This window comes from Muscardinus avellanarius (assembly GCF_963383645.1).
Source record: "Muscardinus avellanarius genome assembly, chromosome: 2".
NCBI classification, from domain to species: Eukaryota; Metazoa; Chordata; class Mammalia; order Rodentia; family Gliridae; genus Muscardinus; species Muscardinus avellanarius.
This window is the reverse complement of record NC_137787.1, coordinates 42,327,416-42,349,962: the sequence shown is the minus strand read 5'-3', so window position 1 is coordinate 42,349,962 and position 22,547 is coordinate 42,327,416. Positions and strand designations below refer to the sequence as shown.

Here is a 22,547-nt window from a genome sequence, read left to right as displayed (position 1 = left end):
CTCAGTAGACCCTATTTCTAAAAACAAAACAAACAAACAAACAAAAAGACTAAAAAAGTAGGACTGGGGTGTAGCTCAGTGGTGCAATGCCTCTGGGTTCTGTCCCCAGTACTGCAACATAATAAAATAGGCATTGAAAGCTAGATGTGGTGATGGACAACACACTGGTAATCCCAATTGCCTATTTACACCTGTAAACACAGGAAAATTGCAGGTTTGAGGCCAGCCTTGGCAACTTAGTGAAACTCTCATTTCAAAATAAAAGGGCTGGTGGTGTAGCTGAGAGGTAAAAGGCCCCTGGGTTCAATCACTGGTATCACCAGAACAAACAAAAAATACACCTAGGCATTAGGTAAAATAACATCAGCTAATGTTTACTGAACTCATTTAATTCTACTAGCCATAGTATTTGTGAAAAGGTACCATTATAATAGCCATCATCACTAACCTCCCTTCCACTTCTCTCCCTAGCCTATCCCAGGGTAAATTGAAGAAAAATGATTCCCCTATTTTAGGACCTCTTTCCAATCTTTTGAGAATTGTCTCATTTTAGTGAACTTGGAAAATAAAGAAATTTATTAAAAAGGAAATTTATAATTACCCATCAGAAATAAGAACGTTTGGGGTTCTTTTTACAGTAGGCAGGTATGTGGTTCTTTGAGTTATTTTATTTTTTATTATTTAGAGAAAATATTAGTATCAGTAACATTTTATCAAACTTTAGAAAGCCTTATTTGAAATATTTTAAGAATAATTATATGAAGTCATTTGATTTTAGTCATAAAAATATTTCAACAAAAGCAACTAATATTTTATCCATTAGTTGATAATAAAAGAGATATTAAATCAATATATTAGGCTAATTTGAATTTTCCAATTTCCTTTTTTTGAGGAATGGGTATTGGAGATTGAACCCAGGGGCCTTCTCACATTGAGCTATATCCCCAGCCCTTTTTATTTATTTATTTTTTATGTTGAAAGAGGGTTGTCTGGACTAGCCTCAAACTTGTTATTGTGTCAGCTGTCCAAGTACTGGCAACACAGGCGTGTGCCAACACACCTTGTTGCCATTTATTCTTTGTAAAAGTAAAATTTTACTGGTGCTTTGTAATTTTACATTATGGCGAGGCTCAGTGTGATACAGACATGCATGTCCACAGCACTTGGTGTGATTTCCTCCAGACCCCACCCCTCACCCCTCAGCGTACATGTTGGTGATACTGGTAGTGATACTCTTATTAGTGCATTGTAATTACACACCATAGTGAGATTTGATTTGATACAAATACATGTGCACACAGCACTTGGTATGATTCCCCCCAAAGCCCGCCCACTCTCTCCTCCCCATATATGTCATACATGTTGGTGAGATTGATAGTGACACCTTCATAGAGAGTATTAGCGTTGTTGAACAGTTCCCTTCCTCAAACCATCTTTCCCCTACCCCCAAACCCCGTTCGCAATTCTACTAGTATCTCATTATTTATCTGTGAAGGTGTGTGTGTGTGTGTGTGTGTGTGTGTTTTACTGGGGATTGAATCCAGGGGACATTCTACCTCTAAGCTATACCCCTAACCCAATATATATATATATATATATATATATATATTGAAACAGCGTCTCACTAAATTGCAGAGGCTGGTATCAAACCTATAATCCTCCTATCTCAGCTTCCCAAGTACTGAGATTAAATGAGATTATAGGCATGCACAACTTCTATGCCTGGTTTGAAATACCTTTTTAATTCCCATTTCTCTTACCTTTGTATGCTTTCTAATAAATTCAACTGAAATAGGGACCATTCTGTCGAATAAGCCTATTATAAATTCCTTCTGAATAGCACTGATTGAAGCAGGTAGAATATTTATCCAGGATAACATCAGTGGTCTCCAGCCTAACATTTGAGGCTCCATGTAAATCATACCACATCTGGAAACCTGGAAAAATAATAATTGTTTACCATCAAGGTAATTCTTAGAATGGAAATGCCATTGCTGTGCCCAGGCTGCATCTGCTTGCTGCATGACAGAAGCAAATCTGTCCAGAGGCAAAGCAGTGGTGGAGAAAGAACTTTGCCAAGATAAGCCAGCTGATCAAAAGACAAAATGTCGTCTTCCCAGAAGGCTGGTTTAGAGGCAGCTTATATAGGAGATGGATGATCACAGACTGGTGGGTGCATCTCACAGGTGTTTATTACCTTGGGCTCATTATTTCTTCGGCTATTCTGTGACTAATTAGTTTGCACACATGCAATTCTGGACACATTATACAATAAAACGCAGAGGGAGTGGCAACCCCTACACCTCCTTGCTGATCACCAAACTCATGGTGATAAAAGAAAACATACTTCAGCTGATCATTATGGAAACCAAGGGTCAGGTGAGGTTAAACAGGGATCCTGCCTGAGATCTGGTGTCAATGCTATGCTGGTCTTCAATATGACTTGGTCATCTGTTTCTTACATTCATCAGAAAAAAGGGAAAGTAAAGGGTTGGTTTTTTTATAATTTCATGATCTCAATTTCTGACTATGACTTTACCAAATGGTTCCAGACAAAAGAAGAAAACATCCTGACCATTACATTTGTCAAGGTATGTCAAGAGAAAATGCCTGTTCTTTGAGAATCACAGATCAAAGCCAGGTGTGGTGGTACACACTGGTAATCCCCAGCTACGTGGTAGGCTGAAGCAGGAGGATTGCAAGTTCAAGGCCAGCCTGGGTAACTTAGTGAGAGTCTGTATCAAAGTAAAAATTTTAAAAAACGTAGGGCTGTGGCTCCCTGATAGAGCATTTGCCAAGCACCTGTAAGGTCCTGGGCTCAATTCTCAGTACAACAAAAAGTTAAAAAAATAATTACACACCACTCTTCTAATAAATTCTAGGTTTTTTCATTTTAAGTCAAAGTTAGAAATGAATTTGCTAATAGATGCAAAATGGTCAATGTTTAAGGTCAACAAAATGTAATATTTGGAATCACTTTGCAGTGGACAGTAAAGAAGCTAAATCTATTGCTAATCAATCACCTGGTAAAATTTATTTGCATCTCAATGAATTGGACAATTTTAAGTTATAAATTATGCGTTCGTTTTTGGAGTGATCATCTTCTAGGAGCAAGATTCTATTCTCCATGTGGCCTAATAGATTGTTTATAGTTTGAATTGATGCCTTTACCTCAATGATTGCATCTTTTATTTCTTTTAGACTCTCTCTAAATTCTTTTCGAAGGTCCTGTATTATTTCTACAGTTATATTCCTGATTTGATCTTCTGGAGATCTCTGAATTTCTGTGTTATCAGGTTCTGATATTATGAGGTTGTGGGCATTCATTGCTCTATTGTTGTTCCTCTTTCCTATAATTTCAGAAGTTTGTGCCTTCTCTGAGTTCTTCCCCGGGTCACCACGACTTCACTTAGGGTGTTCTGGATCTCGAGTCTGTGGTAATCTCAGCTGCCACTACTCCTTTACTGGGTTGTATCGCCAAGTCTCAGACCCAGGGAGTTAATCGAGGCTGCGCAAGACCGTGGGGGTGCCGGGCTGGGTGTTTTCCCACGGGGAGCTGCGACTAGGGTGTGGTATCTCTGCCACAGCTACTCCTTCACTGGGTTGGACTGCAAAATCTCAGACCCAGGGAGATCATCAAAGCTACGCAAGTCCCTGGGAGTGCAGTACAGGGATTTCTCCATTAGGGGCCGGACAATTTGCTGTTATGAACATGAAACTTCTACATAAAAAAGTCAAAGCTATTAAATAAACAAGCACATTTATAAAATTTTGCAATTTGTAGGCAGGTTTCAAAATTGAGAACTTACAGTGGCAGGTGAAGCAACTTCTAAATCCATTGGCTCAAAAATAAGATTCATTTGTGGTGACATTTGAATAATCTCCCCACTCATTAGACATAGCTTTTTATTGTCATCCAGCACAGTGTTCATGTTCTCAATCCATACAGCATCAACTGGGCCATCAAAAATTAACCATTTCCTATCTGGAGTCTATTTTGTGCATGTAGCAAATAAAGGGCAAAAACATAGTAAAGGAAAAGTTTAAAATGTTATTTCAAATTTTAAAACTATAACTCTTTGCATTGATATTTCCATTGAAGTGTAAGAGTAAGCTTTTATTTATTTATTTATTGGTGGTACTGATGGTGGAACCCAGAGGCTTTCTACCTCCAGGATATACTCACAGACCTATTTTATATTTTATTTGGAAAGAGGGTTTTACTAAGTTGCTGAGAGCCTCACTAAGTAGCTGAGGCTGGCTTCGAACCTGTGCAATCCTCCTGTCTCAGCCTCCCAAGCGCAGGGATTACATGTGTGTGCCACCACGCCCAGCTAAGAGTAACCTTTGAATAAAGTGTGCATATGTCAATATATGTGTGTGTATTCTTTATATATAAAGAATTTTTATATGTCACAAATAAGCCAAAAACATAATATCTTTCCTTTAGAGTCAATCTTTTAAATACTTCTGAACAAAAAAAAACTATGAAAATGTTTTAGAAAGTACTATATATATAATTGCTAGGGGAAATTTTACATTCAGATATGTCTATCCTTTAGAGAATTATAGATTGTTCTTAACATAAATTCTGCTAACATTTGTTTATATAAATTATGGTTTTCTATGCTGAACTGTCTCACAATGTTAAAGAATATTAAAATCAATTGATCATTCTCAGTCCCATAATTACTTAATAAATATAAAAATAATTACACATTGTCCAGAATATAGTAAATGTTCAAAAAATATGAAGGAGTGCCCAGGTATCAGCTCGAGAGTGCAAAGGCCAATTCTCTCTTCCAGAGTCTTATAGATCAGTCTTCGGGTGCACACACATGTCTTGTTTACCTTCAGCAGATGCGAGTTCAGGTTGCATTGGTGAAAGATTTGAATCCATCTTAGCATATTCTCAGTCCTGTGTCTGATGCTTTAGTCTATGAGACAGTGGGTCTGTCTTGGGCTGAAGTTATCACACACACACGCAGAGTCTAGCTCCACTGTGCTCAGGAAGGGAGCCAGGAAGAACTGAACCTCAGCCATGACCTTGAGATCAAAGTTCCCACCAGCTGTGAGTTTCCCAAGCCCAGTAACCATCAACCTGGGAAACAATGCCACTTGCCTTCCCCAGTCTGAAGGACTTTTTTTTTTTTTTTTTGGCGGGTCTGGGGATGGAACCCAGGGGCATTTGACCTTCAAGCTACACCCCCTGCCCTATTTTGTGTTATTTTGAAACAGGGTCTCACTAGGTTGCAGAGGGCCTCACTAAGTAGCTGGGGCTATCCACAAACTGTGATCCTCCTGTCTCAACCTCTCAAATGCTGGGCTTACAAGCATGCACCAGGAAGGACTTTTTATTCAGTTCTACTACTTATGAGCTATATGACTTTGGGTAAAATACTTAACCTTGCTGAGACTCAGTCTTTTTTCAGGGAGTGTGTGTGTGTGTATCGGGGGTAAACCCAGGGCCACTCTTTCTCTGTTACTCTGACTAGAGAGTCATGGTTTGCTGGGTTGTCAAGTGGCAAAGAGAACCAAGTTTCAGATGTATGGTAGTCAGCATAAATAAAACAGTAATAAAAGTAATAATTTAATAAACATATCAGATGTCCCAGTGTAAGTCTCTTCCTATACTACCAGCCTTGACAAGCCGTCTTCCACTTAATTACAATCTATGAGAATCTGCTAAAACAGGGCAACCAAGTTAGTACTTTCTGTTCTATGAACTCTTCTTGGAAGAGAGAAAGAGAGGATCACAGAATCTCAGGGGGAGATACTTGACAGCATCGTCTGTGGCAAGCACGGTCTTGTAGGTCCTCACATTGTTCTTCACAGAAATACTCCCAGGCCACACAGTAACACGTTTTAAATAAATATCTTAAAGCTGGGTATGGTGGTGCATGCCTGTAATTTCAATACTTGGAGGATGGAATAGGAGCATCATAGGATGGAGGCAGGCCTCAACATCTTAGTGAGACCCCCAGCAACACAGCAAGACATTGTTTCAAGATAAAAATAAAAAGGGCTGGAGGTGTGACTTAGAGGGAGAATGTTCCTGGGTTAAATCCCAGGCATTACAATAAATAAAAAAATCCAGCCCAGCCAGGCGTGGGGCGCAGGCTTGTAATCCCCGCGCTTGGGAGGCGGAGACAGGAGGATCGCGCTGGTTTGAAGCCAGCCTCCCTGGCTTAAGAGACTCTGTTTCCAAATAAAAAATATAAAATAGGTCTGGGAGTGTAGCCCGGAGGTTGAAGGGTTTCCAGGAACCCCAGTACCACCAATAAATAAATAAATAAATAGATAAATAAATAAATAAATCTAAAGCTATAAATATAAATGCATTTACAGTAACCACATACAATTAAAAATTGATCTGTTGATCTGAGTGTGGTGGTATATACCTGTAATCCCATTAGATGGGAGGCTGAGACAGAAGGATCGCAGGTTGGAGACCAGCCTCAGCTACTTAGTGTGGCCCTCTATAATTTAGTGAGACCCTGTTTAAAAAAAAAAAAAAGAATAAAACATAAGGTTGGGGGTGTAACTCGGAGACAGAATGCCTGTGGGTTCAATCCCCAAACCACAAAAGAAAAAAGAAAAGATAAAATTATAAATTCACCAGAAGAAATGATCGTAATCTTTTAACATAGACATGCAAAAGTGCTAGTACTCACTGCTGAAGAGGCAAATGCTCTAAAACTGACAGCAAGGATCCCGTCAGACCACTCGTGGGACACCAAGTCAAACTGCCCATACAGCTGACCCATGGTGATGGACTTAGGATTCAAAACAGTTATTTGAACCTTGTTTTCTTCCATTAGCCCCTTCATGAGAAAAAAAAAAAATCAGTCTTTTACTGAAACACACTGTCTTTATTCATAGAGAACACTATGTAAAATAGAAAGTCCTAAGGGTTCTACAAATAAGCTACCAGAAATAAGGAGCAAATTTAGCAAAGTTCCAACAACCCAAGATCAATGTGTAAGAATCAACTGTATTTTTCTTATAGTAACTTTAAACAGTTGAAAAAATACAATTTTAAAGCCCAATTTATACTGTTATTTAAAAGCTCACAAATCACAGAGGAAGAAACTAGTAAATGTTGTACAAGATTTCTAAATATAAAGCTACAAACCAGGAGCTGGCAAATTATTTTGTAAAGGGCTACACAGTAACTATTATAGGCTTTCTGTGCTTCATATTTTATTTTTCTCTCTTTAAACAAATTTTTAAAAATGTTAACACCATTCTAAGTTGACTAGTATTACATTACAAAAATGGGCTTTTGGCTGAATTTGACCCGTGGGCTGTAATTTGCTACTCTTGTTACAAAATGTTCTCTGAGAGAAAATAAAAATGTAAAGATGGAGAAATGTGAATGTCTTGTGAAATGAAAAACTCAATATTGGTAAATAGTATACTTTGCCCAGAACTCTAAAAGCTAGTCAATAGCATTACTACAAGAGAATTTAATGTCCTTGGGACAGAAAGCTTTTTAAAAAATTAATAAATTTTATCTTTTATAGAAGTTTTAAGTTTATAGAAACACTGACCAGAAAGTATAGAGATCTCAAATACTTTATCTGCCTCCTTGACAAGTTTTTCCAATATTAATGACTTACATTGGTATGGCATAGTGTTATAACTTTTTCATTTACATCCATCCATTACTATTAACCAATGTCCAGGCTTTATATTATGATTCACTCTTGTGGTGCATAATTTTATGGGTTTTGATAAATGCATGAGGTCATGTAGCCACCATTACAGTATTATACAAAATAATTTCAGTGCCCTTATCATGCTGCACTCCACCTATTCATAATCATTTGTTTTTACATATAGCATTATAACAAGTTGAATTCTGCCAGAGCATGGAACATGGCTACTAAAGAAAGGACGTGGAAGTGTTCATCTTAAACAATAAAACAAGCTCAAAATTTTTGCTCTCTTTCTGTGTTCAGTGACAATGTAACTTCCTAATTCAGAAGTATGGGAAGGCTCTATCATCTCTTTTTAAATGAACATATATTAACTATACAAATTAATGGGTTTCACTGTGACATCTCCATACAAGCATCTACTGCACATTGATCGTGTCCACTATCCCTTGTTCCCTCACTTGTGGCATTATTCACAAAGTCAAGATATAAAATCAACCTATATACCCATCAGCTGACAAATAAATAAAGAAAATATAGTATATATACACAATGGAGTATTATTTAGCCACAAAGAAGAATAAATTTATGTCATCTTCAGGAAAATGGATGGACCTGGAGGACATCATATTAAGCAAAATAAGCCAGACATAGAAAGACATCTATGCCAGGCATGTTTTCTTTCACATGTAAACTGGGAAAAAAATATGAAAGTAGAATCAGGACTACTAGGAAAGGGGATGGGGGAGGGAAGAGAAAGTGGGAGAAGAGAAATTACAAGGAAAAGTAGACAAAAATCAAAGCACAATAAATGTATGTATGGAAATGTCACAGTGAAGCCCATTAAGTTGTACAATTAATACGCATTAACCATTAGAATATAAAAGATTAAAATAATATTCATTAGGTATGTACATAGTCACATATGTTACATAGATTTATATACACATATGTATGGATTTCCGTATTAGTTCTACTAGCAGCCCATAACAAGAGTTTGCATACAAATATAACTTTCTAGAAAATAAAAATACTCTCCTAAAAACATTAAAAGAAAAATCTTCATATTTTTCTATATTTTCAGACTCTTTCTACAAAGAGTATCTATTACCTTTACAATTAAAAAAAGAAATAAAAGGTTGGAAGGCAAATTTGTGCCATACCCTTAATATGCTGAAGTTCCTACCTATTTCATTCTTCTAACTCTTCAACTCATTGATCACATGATTTTAAGTTGCTCTATTAAAAGCATCATCTTAAGTGATATAAGCTGATTATAAATAAATTGATACATGAATAACATATGTACCTTCTCACATATATCATTTAGTGCCCCAGCTAAGACGCGATATGCACTGGTCTTTCCTCCAAATGGTTCTCCAACAATCATAAAGCCATGACGCACAATCATCATTTCATATATTTGAAGAATCTTCTCAGAAAAGAATTTAGTCATTTGTAAATTCATGGAAACACAATTGTCTTTTATAGCTGCCAATAAGTCATTGTAATCTGGTTTCGGTAGTTTCACCCCAGGAAACAAATCAGAAGTAATTCCCTGATGATAGAATATTTGGAAAATTTGCAGGTACTATATTTATATTAATATACATAAGTAAATAATTTTATATTCATTGAAACATGTGTACAAGTATGTACATATTTAATATATGTAGAAATAGAGTTATTAAGTAATAATAGTTCAAATCATTGCCTGCTTTTTTGTGTGTGTGGTATGGAGGATGAAACCCAGGGATATTCTACCTCCAAGCTACACCCCCAGGACTATTTTTGGTTCTTTATTTTGAAACAGGGTCTTGAGACTTCAGGGAAGATGATGACCAAGAGAAACAGCACATACCAGTCCTGCTGACACTCAATCTCCATTGCCTTAAAAACAGCAATCTATAAAAGCCAGAAAATACCATAAGTAGAAAAAGAACATGATAATTATAAGGTAGCAAGAAAAAAAGGCTAGAAGACCGATCAGAGAGCAGAAAAGAAACCTGCCTGCCTTATGGCTACGGGTGCTGCAGAGACAAACAGGATAACAACCAAGGACCTGAAGTGAGCAGCTGCAGATCATCGAAATTGTAAGCCATCAGGTCCTCCTGCACAAACACTGGCTACAACTTGCAGCAGTGGTGGCCAAGCTCACCACACCTCCAGAGACCCAGACCAGTGCTCAACAACACCAAAAGTGAAGTTGCCATCCCCACAGGAGAACACCCAGCACAGCACCCTCAGGGACTCAGAGAACCAGGCTTGTAGCAGGAAAAGTGCCTATGGTACTCAGTGTCTGCACAGAGAAAGACTGCAGAGGCCCAGTCTGCTGAATATTCATATATTTGTAGGCTTGCATTAATTTGTTGCTTTTGTTGTTTTGTTTTGTTTTGATTCTTTCCTTTATGTGTGTATATATACACTTGTTTATTTTTTCCCAATTTCTCTCCCAAGCTTGTCCCCTTGTACATATCTACTCTCCCCTCTCAATCCCTTTATTTTTTTTTCTTTTTCCTCTCTACTTATCTCTTTCTTGTCTTTTATTAAATCCACTACATATCATTATACTAAGAACTCTACATTAGTAGAGTTTTACTCTACTACTATTTTGAAAACTATACTCTAACAAAATAAAAAGTTTGGAAGAAACTGACAACTTTCTAGATAAATACAACCTTCCTAAACTGAGTCAAGAAGATATAGAAAATTTAAACCAACCAATAGCAATCTAAGAGATTGAAACAGCAATAAAGATACTGCCATCAAATAAAAGCCCAGGACCAGATGGTTTCCCAAGTGAATTTTTATAAAACCTTTATAGAAGAGCTAATCCCGATATTCCTCAATCTATTTTGTGAAATAGAAAGAAAGACTTCCTAAACATTTTCTATGAAGCCAACATCACATTAATACCAAAACAAAATAAAGATAGCTCAAGGAAGGAAAACTACAGGCCTATATGACTGATGAACTAGAATGCAAAACTGCTAAACAAAATACTAGCAACACACATTAAAAACCACATCAAGAAAATCATACACCATGACCAGGTAGGGTTCTTCCCAGGGTTGCAAGCCTGGTTAAACATATGAAAATCAATCCATGTAATTCATCACATAAACAGAACCAAAATCAAAAATCATATGATCCTTTCAATAGATGCTGAAAAGGCATTTGGCAAAATCCAACATCCATTTATGCTAAAAACACTGCAGAGAATCAGAATATAAGGAACATACCTCAACATTATAAAGGTGATCTACAATAGGCCCACAGCCAACATCATATTAAATGGGGAAAAACTTTGAAAATTTCCCCCAAAAGAGGAACTAGACAAGAATGTCCATTATCATCACATCTTTGCAATATAGTACTTGAGACTCTAGCCAGAGCAATAAGGCAAGAAAAGGAAATCAAAGAAATACAAATAGGAAAAGAAGGACTTCCAGGAAGATGGCGACCGAGAAAAGTGGGGCTTAAGAGCCCTGCTAACAACAAATCTCCATTACCACAAAATCAGCGCCTTTTATGGCCAGAAAACACCATCACCAGTAAAACAAAGAATCACCAGGCTCCAGAGAGAAAGTGGACTGAGAACGGAGCCACGGAGGAGATACACCGGCCTCACGCCCGAGGACACGGCAGACGCGGCAGCAGCGCCATACTGCCGGCGGCACCGGCGAATTCACGGGACGGCTACAGCAAGCCAAGGTGAGCCACTGCGGAACAGCCAGGTGGGATTTCTCCGCGCAGAGAGCATCTAAAGCTCCCAGTGGCCGAGCTCAGCACACGCTGCAGGGATTCAGAGTGGAAATCAAAACCAAGAAGAAAAACACCAGCCCCACAGCCGAGGGCATAGCAGCGGCGCCATATTGCCACCGGCAGCAGCAGCACCGAATTCAGCGAGGCCAGTACAGCTACATCTGCGTACTCAAGAACAGTGAGTCAAATTGCGGGCCACAGAGGAGAAATCCCAGTACTGTACTCCCTGGGTCTTGACCCAGTGGGGGAGGGGCAGTGGCAGAGATATCACACCATAGGAGAACGTGCAACCTGGCACCCCCCACAGTCTAAAGCAGCCTCTATCGACTCTCTGGGTCAGAGAATCTTAAAGGCAACAAAAACAAAGGGCCAAGGGACATTCAGAGGCAAACCAATTAGAATCACTCCAGACTTCCCCAACCAAGTCATGAGAGCCAGAAGGGCTTGGAGTAACATATTCCAGACTCTGAAAGAAAACAACTTCCAGCCAAAAATCTCCTACCCAGCAAAACTTTCTATCAAATTAGATGGAGAAATAAGAAGCTTCCATGACAAACAGAAACTGAAGGAATTTATGTCTTCAAAACCAGCACTAGAGAAAATACTCAAAGAGATTAACTACAAAGAAGAAATAGGTAACAAACACCAGAACCAGAGAAACAAGAGTTTCCATCCAACAGACAACTAAGATTGGTTATCTGTGGAGATTCATTATTTATGTTAGTCTTTTACCTATCTCTAAAGGGTATTGTTTGCCTTTATTGTTGTTAATTTTTAGGATTTCTAGTTGGAATATTAATATACCTTCAGATATAGGAATTGGAAATATTTTATCCCATTCTATTAGTAACTGTTAACTCTGTTTACATTGTCTTTGGATATACAATATTTTTTTATTTTTTAGGGAGTTTGTATACTCCTCTGTTGCCTGTGCCATTGAAATCATAACCAAGAAATCACTGCCAATTTCAATGTTGTGAGGTTTAATGACCCAGATTTTCTCCTAAAAGTTTATAGTCTTAAGATTTATATTTAGGTCTATTATCTATTTTGAGTTAATATTTGTATATGGGATTAGGTAAGGGTCCAATTTTATTCTTTTCCATGTAATTATTATTTTTTAACAATATTTAGTTAAAAGATTAATATTTCCACCACCAAATGTTCATGGAAACCTTGTCAAAAATAACTTGACAATATAGGGAAGAATTTAGCTCTAGGCTTTTATTTAACTCCAATGGTTTATATATCTGCCTTTAGAATAGTACTACACTGTTTCAATTATTGTAGCTTTATATGGTTTGAAATCAGAAAATATATATCTTCTAGCTTTGTTCTTTTTCAAGATCGTTGTGGGTACCTAGAGTCCATATTCCATATTAGGATAGATTTTTTTCTGAAAAATAAATATATAAATATATGATAGTTTCACCTAAAAATAGAAAAAAATATTCTCTGGTAAGAAAGAAAGCAAAAGGAAATATGGAAATGTTATCTTTAAGTCATCAAAAGCTTGGTATCAGACAAATGAAACTGTTATGTGAGATTATCATTTTTAATTTTAGACAAATTGCCATAATACTAGATGTCAACTACTAAGCCAAGCATGGGAGGGAGGGATAGGGAGAGAATGGGGTGGGGATTGGGTGGGGGCTGACTGGGCGATGTGTGCATGTATGTCTACAAAAGTATGTATCCTACTATGATGTATGAATACAGTGCACCAATAAAAAAAAAAAAGAAAAAAAACCAAATAGGAAAAGAAGAATTCAAATTTTCACTATTTGCAGATGATAGGATATTATACCTAGAAGACCCAACAAACTCAAACAAAAGGCATATGGAACTGATCAACAAATTCAGAATGGTGTCTGGATATAAAATCAGTCTTAAAAAATTGGAAGCTTTTCTGTATACCAACCATAAATCCACTGAAAAAGAAATCCAGAAAATACTTCCACTCAGGATATCCTACAAAAAAAAAATACTTAGGAATAATATTAACCAAGGAGGTAAAAGACCTCTATAAAAAATTATAAAATACTAAAAAAAGAAATAAAAAAAGACCTTAGAACATGAAAAAATCTTCCATGTTCATGGATAGACTGAATAAATATTAAGAAAATGGCCATACTTCTAAAAGTGATCTATAGATTCAATGCAATACTCATTAAATTACCAAGGTCTTTCCTCAAAGACATAGAAAAATCAGTCTTTAAATTCATTTGGAAGAACAAAAAAACCTAGAATAGTCAAAGTGGTAAAACTGGTTAACCATATGCAGAAAAATGGAAATAAACCCCACTTTCTCACCTTGCACAAGAGTCAATTCAAGATGGATCAAAGACTCAGAAAATAAGATCAGAGACCTTAAGCCTCCTGGAAGAGGGCATGGTCAAACACTGTAACACATAGGTACAGATAAAAACTTTCTCAACAAGAAACTAAAAGGCACATCAATATGTGGGATTGCATGAAACTGAAGAACCTCTGTACAGCAAACAAAACTAACAAGAACCTCAACCAAGAGCCAACAGAATGGGAGAAGATTTTTGCCAACTACTCCGATAGAGGACTAATATCTAGAATATACAGAGAACTCAAGCAAGTCAGCACTAAGAAAACAACCCAATCAAAAATGGCAAGAGAACTAAATCAACACTTCATGAAAGAAGAAATTCAAAAGGCCAATAAATGCATGAAAAAAATGCTCAACATCATTAGCAAACAGAGATAGGCAAATCCAAACTACCCTGAGATTTCACCTAACTCCAATCATTCAAAAAAAATCATTCAAAACACAAACAACAACAGATGCTGGCGGGCATGTGGAGAAGTGGGAACTCTAAAACATTGTTGGTGGGATTGCAAATTAGTGATACCACTTTGGAAAAGAGTGTGAAGAATCCTCAGAAGAATGGAAACAAATCTACCATATGATCCAGCAATACCACTTCTGGGTATCTACGCAAAAGAAGGAAACTAAACTACCAAACTAATGCATGTGTATCTATGTTCATAGCTGCACAATTCACCATTGCCAAACTATGGAACCAGCCAAGATGTCCACCAACAGATGAATGGATTACAAAACTATGGGATATGTACACATGGAATTTTATTTGGCCATAAATAAAAACACAATTACAACATTTACAGGGAAATGGATGGAACTGGAGAACATTACGCTAAGTGAGATTAGTCAGTCACAAAATATAAGAAATCAAATGCTCTCCCTAATATGAGGAAGCTAGGGAGAAAATGGCCATAAGAGGAACTCTAGAAGAAGACAATACGACCCAGATCCTCAGAATGTGACATAACATGAAAATAGGGTGTAACTGTTGTAATTAGTTAAGATGCTGTTACGTTAGCATAGGGTAGATACTAAATCCAGTGGCTGGCATCTATAAGAGAAAGGAGGAGAGAGATTCAGACAGACCCAGGGAATAGGCCATGTGGCCCTGGAGGCAGAGACTGGAGGGACCCAGTCAAGCCAAGAAACATCAAGACTTTCAGAAAACTGTCAGAGGCCAGTATGAGTTCTCTAGACCCTCCAGAGGGAGCAGAGCCTCCCAATGACTCTCTTTCAGGCCTCTCACCTTTGCAACTGTAAGAAAATATGCTTCTATTTTGTGGTTCTTTGTTATAGCACCTCTATGAAATTAATAAAATTACATTTTATATGTTTAGAAAAAAGTAGAATTTTATATTTAGTGTATATAGATAGGTAAAATTAATTACAAGGTCTAAGGAACTCGCTTTCTATACTGGTAAGGTTATTTTATAAGTATTATCACAACTCATGTGAGAAATATGACTTTTTCTTTTTACTCTAAAGGTTACAGTGAAATTTCAGAGGTGTTCAATGTAAAAGTATATACTCAAGCTATTTAGAATTTATGAGTTCCCAGTTTAATTACTCCTACATTTAAACATTTAAGTACTGTTATGGAAAAATTCATTCCAGTTCATCAAAGCAATAAATTTCTTTGGGACAAAAAAGAAAAAAATGGCAACAGAGCCAAAGGAGTTAAGAAAATGCTGCACCTGACTGTGCCTAGAATCCTGTTCTTCATGTGCTTGTAATAAATACAAGTTACTTAGCATCTTTGTGCCTCAGTTGTACCATCTGTGAACAGGAATAATGATAGCACCCACCACTTTGGGTCATTGGAGCATTAAATAAATTACTATTTGTTAAGCACTTAAAATAGGTCCTTGTCCAAGCTTGTGGTTGTAGTCCAGTGGTAGAGTGCCCACTTAACCTGCATGAAGACCTGGATTCAATAAACACACACACACACACACACACACACACACACACACACACACACACACACACTGACTGTCTATAATAAGGGTGTAGTGTTTGCTAAATGATTAAAGATATCATTCTACTTTGTTTATGCTTATGGTTTGTGCATACTTTATGAAAGAAGCAGACAACATCAGACACATTTGGTAGTCAGCTTCTCTCAGACCAGTACCCCTCGAGATCCAGCCATGAACAGAGCTAGAGATATGTGAAGGTGTTCGTCTGCTCCTCACTATGGGAGCGATCTGTAGAGATCAGGGCAGCAAGATCCTGCAGTGCACAGGAGAGTCTAGTACAATGAGAAACTGTCCTAGCTGGAAATGTCAAGCACGCTCCACTTGAGAAACACTGCTCACTACATGTTCACTGAATGAACACAACCACAGGAGAAAACATCCAGTGAGGGCTGCTTCTACATTCTGACAATAAATACAGCTTTTGCTCCAGGAAAATACACACAGGCTTCCAGTACCAGGGAACCAAGGGAAAAATATTTGCACTATTGATGCTGCCTACTAACAAAAGCCCCTTGGAGAATGAAGAAACACAGTTGCCACAGACAGTTAACGGCCTTGGACCACAGTAGTGGCAGCATCTCTGCTCCCCTTCTCCAGGACAGCCACAGCGCCCTCAGTCTGTGCATGCTGAACGCTAAAGGCCTGTACTCCAAGGTGGCACAAGACAGTATGACATCTCATATTTAGAAGCAGCCCACTGTCTCTCCAATTCTTCTACCTGATATAGGGACAAGAAAAGAAGAGCACCACATATTACAGAAACCATAACCATTAACTTGAATTCCTTCTTCTCTCGATTACTCATAATATAACCTTAAAATATAACATGATCATCAAACTTGACCATTTTGTACAATTATCCCGAAAAATAATTTCATAAAAGTCATCTCATTCTTTGACGCAAATTTGTTTTATTTCTTTGGTCATCAACTGAATAAACATTTGCTGAGCACCTGTTCTGTGTTCAGGATTCAGTGCTGTTTTAGGAAAATTACTTTTTCTTTACCATAGCCTACAATCTCGTGAAATTTATAAGCACATACTTTAAAAGTTCTGGGCTCATTATACTCTGTAGTAGAAAATGTACTGTTTAAAAAAAAAATCTCGCTGGGTGTGGTGACACATGACTGTAATCTCAGTGCTTGAGAGGCTGCAGGAGAATTCAGGTTCAAGGCCAGCCTCAGCAAAATAGCCAGGCACTCAGCAACTTAGTGAGATCCTATTTCCAAATATAAAGAACAAAACAGGGCTGGGGTGTAGCTTGGAAGTAAAATGCCTCTGGGTTCTATCCTCAGTACCACACACATACAAACACATAGACACACACACACACATAAAAACAATCTCAAGTCAAAATCTCTTGTTAAAAGTCATCTTAAGCAGCAAAGCAGGCTAAACACATTTCAAATAAAACAAGAAATAGATCTGTTTTATGTTTCGCATAATTTTTATAGTGAAAATTTCTTGTAAAGAGCTTTACAAACTTGGACATTTGATAAATACTACATTAAGAGCTTTGATACATTGGGTAATGAATGTTCTTACCTCAAAGAGTGGTAAATCATGGGATAAAAATTTTGGCAGATTTACATCAATAATAGATCTAAGTAGCAAGATTTCTTCATTTTCATTTGGATATTTCAACTGAAAGAAAATACACTCATAAGGATATCTGTATCTGCCAACTGTACTCCTTTTGTGCTCAAGCACACACAACACTTGCAACTTAAACAAATGCAGAAATGTTATTCTAATTATTTTTCATTTTGTTGAATTAATTATAGAAACTGACATTTATATTGGCTGAATTTTTTTACTAGCTTAAATAAAAACCTAGATAGAATTAACTACACTTTTGCATACAGTGCTAAATAAAGGGCTCTTGGCCATAAAGTCAATACAGTTTTGAAGTTGTCAATGCATGCCATGTATTGGATAGAGCTTGCTTATCTTATGCACTTGATACCAGCAATAAGTTGATTCACTGAAGTCATTAAAAATGGGCATGTTGAAAAAAAGCACATTTAACATAATTCAAAACATATAGCCATTCAATCATCTCATATTTCAACGCCAAGGTCTTTTCACTTAGAGTTCTACAGCCTTTTTCCCCCCAAAAAAGCACATCCGTATAGCATCATCTGTTTCATCAAGTTTTACTCTATTCTATTTTGCTTTTAAAGTGGATAATGCTCTTCAAAGATACTTGTAAGATGACTTAAATATCATCTTTATACTTTTTTTTAAAGTTTTTTAGTTTTATTAATTTTTCTCATCCATCTAATCCAAAGTCACTATTTCAGCATTTCATCTTTCTGAATCTTTCTAAAACAATGAAGTTGGCTTTTATAGAAACAAAACCTTTCTTCATGTTTATATATCATAAAATTCCCCATCATATAATTAAGTGACATAATAATAGTAATTGTGTTCAACTGGCTTCAAAAGGGTTCAGGAGTGGGTTAACCTCCTGGTGAGGACCACAGCAGCTCTTACGACAGACATTGAAGTGGGAGGGCAAAGTAGAGTGATGCCTGCTGGCCTTGAGTTCCACAGAGGAAGTGGAGAGGGCTGGTTAACATGCTAAGTCAACTAAGTCAAGAGTGTTTTGAGAAAACTTGTGTTTAACTCCAGAACATCTGTGACATACCTACATTTTACCAAGAATCTGATTGAACTACAAGACTTATTACTCTTGCCTATAATAAGGTTCACATGATTAACAAAATCTAAACTCAAATTTATTCCATTTTTTTTTTTGGTGTGTGTGTATGGTACTGGGGGTGAAACCCAGAGGCTTTCTACCTCTGGGTTATACTCCCAGACCTATTTTATATTTTATCTGGAAACAGGGTCTCACTAAGTTGCTGAGAGCTTCCCTAAGTACCCGAGGCCCTATATTCAAACCTGTGCGATCTTCCTGTCTCAGCCTCCCAAGTGCTGGGATTACAAGTGTGCACAACCATACCCAGCAAATTTATTCCAATTTTAATACTCAACATCTCACTCCCAAGTTTTTCCTTCCATTGTGCATCTGTTTTCCAGAAACCTCTTTCTTTTTCTCTAAAATCTTTCTACCTAATAAAAGCCTTGTTCTTAAGTGGTTTCAACCTTAAAAGGTCCAGGATGACTAGCTGTCTGTTTCATCTAACTCTGACTTTCTAGAACTCCCAATGCCAGAGCTAATCCTGTTCTTTAGAGCTTTATCTTTGATCAGTCTTACAACAAATAAATTAGAAAGTGTTGGAACTCTGTTTTGTTATTCGAGAAGATATTATTTTGAAGCATATGTTTCAATTGTCTCTTGATATAATAAGAGCAAACTTCAAAATATTCCAGCCAAAACATTCAACAATTCTAAATTACCTCCTACAAAGAATGACAGGATTCATTTGCAGCCTAACTTTAATAGATCAATTCCAGAGTCGAGATTTCGGTGGATGACGTACACTAGAATAATGCATAATCTTTCCCATTATCAGACCACAATGCGATACTGACATGCCAGGTTAATACAAATTGCAACTCCTAGGCACTTTTGTTTATTGCAGTAAAAGAATGACTTGGAGTTATGTTAGGCTAATGTGAAATGGCATATCACCACTATATATCAGGATTCTTGATAACATTACTACAGAAGATAAAATGTATGCCATTGTTCCTAATAATGTAGGATATATTTTAAAGTCTGTATCTTCTACAAGTCATGAATATAAAATTTTGGTCAACACCAAGGTCACATTTTGCATTTTGTTGTTAACTATCACATATCTTGCTTCATAAATAATTAACTAACACTTCACAGTTCCACAAAATACTCCCAATGAAAGTTACCCAGATTTTCATACACATAGTTATGGTTTATGGTTTAGATTTTTTTTTTTTTTGCGGTACTGGAGATGGAAGTCAGGGGAATTCTACCTCCAAGCTACACCCCCAGCCCTATTTTTTATTCTTTATTTGAAAACAAGGTCTCACTGAATTGCAAAGGGCCTCACTAAGTAGCTGAGGCTGGCTGCAAACCCAGATCTCCTGTCTCAGCTTCCCAAGTGCTGGGATTACAAGCAGTTCCTCCACACCAGGCCTGAAAACACAAATATTTTATTGCAAATCTATTACTACAAGTCCACAGCTAAAATTGGTGATTAGAGTTTTGCTGGGCGTGGTGGTGCACACTTGTAATCCCTGCGCTTGGGAGGCAGAGACAGGAGGATCGTGCAGGTTTGAAGCCAGCCACGCTGGCTTAAGAGACCCTGTTTCCAAATAAAAATATAAAAAATGTCTGGGCGTGTAGCCCAGAGGTAGAATGGCTTCCAGGAACCACTAAAAAAATTAAAATTGGTAATTATATTGAGAGGATGTTCAGAGCCTTTTGTATATATTTATTAGTTATGCATTATTTTCTTTAAGTGACATATGTTATATGAACTGAAAGCCTCCAAAATATTTCTCAGCTGTAAGAAATTTTATTCCTTGGTAGTGATATAGAATAGAAGAAATAAATAGAAAGGATACAAAAATAGGTAGAAAATATAACTTTAATATAAGAACCTGCTGCTAAAGTTTTTTATACCTATACTCCCCAAACAAGTTCTCTTTCCCAGGCCTGTCTATACCAAATTCCTGGGAAAACGATAGATCCTAGAGTTAACTGGAAGAAACTATAATTGCCTTGTGCACTGATAACAAGATAGATAGGATATCTTGAGAAATCTATAAAGTAGGGGACTCTCCAGCTTATTTATTGATTAAATAATGGAGACCTATATCAACCTGAAGACCCTAAGTTCCAGACCACCACACCATCAAAAGCCACTTGGAGACTACGAGACAGAGTCACTTACCTCCTCCTGTCTAGCCCTCATGAGAACCCCCTATAAAAATATCCCTGTACCCCCAAAGTACCTCTCTTACTTCTGAGGTGGCCTACATTCTTTCTTAGATGTATATTTCTTACTTTCCTAAATAAAGCTATGTCTATGTCTTTGGCACACACTAAAATTATTTTCCATCATGTAAGATGAAGAATCTGCTGATCCTGCACTGAGTAATCAAACCTTCCTCCATGATAGCGGTACCCAATTTAAACTTATGGAATAGGACTCACTAAGAATGACAAATGTAAGCTTTCACATGTGTGTGTGTGTGGGGGGGGGTGGGTACTAGGGATTGAACCCAAAAGCATTCTACCTGCAAGCTACATTCCAACCCATTATTTTATTCTTTGTTTTGAAACAGGTTTTCACTTGTAGAAGGCCTCACTAAGTAGTTGAGGCTGGCTGCAAACCTGCAATCCTCCTGTCTCAGCTTCTCAACTACTGAGATTGCACGCCACCATGCTCAGCACTTTTACAAATGATTATAAAACTTCCCTTCATGTGTGCAAAATAATAAATTGCTGTAATACAGAGGTTGGTTTTTTAGTTCACATAGTTCTGACTTATGAACGGGAAGTTTAAGGGCAGGAGCACATGGGCATTACCTTGAGGTTCCCAGCGGCTGTGAGCACCGACTTCACTGCTCGCATGCCGTAGTCGTAGTGATGCTGAGATGACAGCTGCTCTGAACACAGGCGGTATGTAGCCACGATTTTTACTGACAGTGGCCGAGCAGTGACAAACCCACAGGAGTACAGGACGATTTCAGCAATCATGGCATAGTCAGGAACCATCATTGCCACTGTCCTAAAGAGAGCCTGTGGTGCACAGAAAAGGTGCTCTGAAAAGGCCATCCCGAAGAGCCCTGCTCTTTATTTCAGAACACATTACAACTCAATAGATTTTCTGCAATCACTTACTATTTATAAAGTATCAAATAAGACTTATCTAATACTTGTCAAATTATAATATTCAACCCATATAGATAAAAGCACTTTGAAAAACTAGATTTCTACAGTAGAGAGTAGAAGAGGGCCAGGGGAGGAAAGAGGAAAGAGAAAGGGGAGGGAAAAGAGAGAATACAGATCAAATAGTGTTATGTGCAGATCTGAATATATCACTATAAATGTCACTAGCATGTGTAATTAAAATGCACCAGTATAAAAAGTCTTAAAATGGTTCCCTCTTATGGTTATATAATAAATATACCACTAGATGTTTGCTTTACATTTTTATATGTAAATGTTAAGTCTAAATTAGGCTATATTTGTTGTAGGAAGCATCCTGTTATAAGAAAAAGAACATCAGACTTCCAGGATATCCAAAAGCCAGGTTTCTCACCTGGGCTGGTGAGAAAGCACCTGCTGTTGGGAGACTGGGCTCCAGGCAAGGTGCTCTAGGAATCTAATTAAGCCATACATGAGGCTGATCAGGGAATGCCTCACAACAAGACTATGCTGCATAAATGGTGTGTTTTGAGACATCTGAACCTTTTTGAGTCTATAGTCATGTTGTGCTTTCTGTAAGCATAATACTGGAAGGAAAACTAGAAATAAGTTACCAATGATTATTATTAGAGATAAATCAATTTTCTATTTGTTCTATATTTTATAGATAATTCACTTTATAGTGTTTGATAAATATGCTTTTGTCTTTATAAATATAGCATATTTATAAATGGATAAAGATATATTTCATATATCTTCCTTCATATATATCTCAGTAGAAATGAATAACTGAGAATAGCTCTTCTACTGCTTCTCCCCTATTTGTGAAAGAAGGTTGTTACCAGCAATAATATTGCCACTCCCTGGAGTATGCTTTCAAGGGTCTTGCATATCAGTGCAATTAATTTTTTTTTTTTTGCAGGCCTGGGGATGGAACCCAGGGGCATTCGACTTCCGAGTTA

At 37.2% G+C, this 22,547-nt stretch overlaps 1 protein-coding gene across 1 annotated transcript in view; it reads right to left on the bottom strand.

Annotated features, from left to right (window-relative positions):
• The window catches only part of DNAH7 (dynein axonemal heavy chain 7), a gene marked incomplete at both ends in the record, with an annotated part of 253,563 nt that overhangs the window by 123,927 nt on the left and 107,089 nt on the right, over nucleotides 1–22,547 (bottom strand). The window contains 6 exons of the mRNA XM_080689358.1: nucleotides 1,761–1,937; nucleotides 3,810–3,992; nucleotides 6,675–6,824; nucleotides 8,971–9,219; nucleotides 17,307–17,405; nucleotides 21,244–21,456. Coding sequence (XP_080545484.1) covers nucleotides 1,761–1,937; nucleotides 3,810–3,992; nucleotides 6,675–6,824; nucleotides 8,971–9,219; nucleotides 17,307–17,405; nucleotides 21,244–21,456 — 1,071 coding nt within the window. The remainder of the gene's footprint in view (nucleotides 1–1,760; nucleotides 1,938–3,809; nucleotides 3,993–6,674; nucleotides 6,825–8,970; nucleotides 9,220–17,306; nucleotides 17,406–21,243; nucleotides 21,457–22,547) is intronic.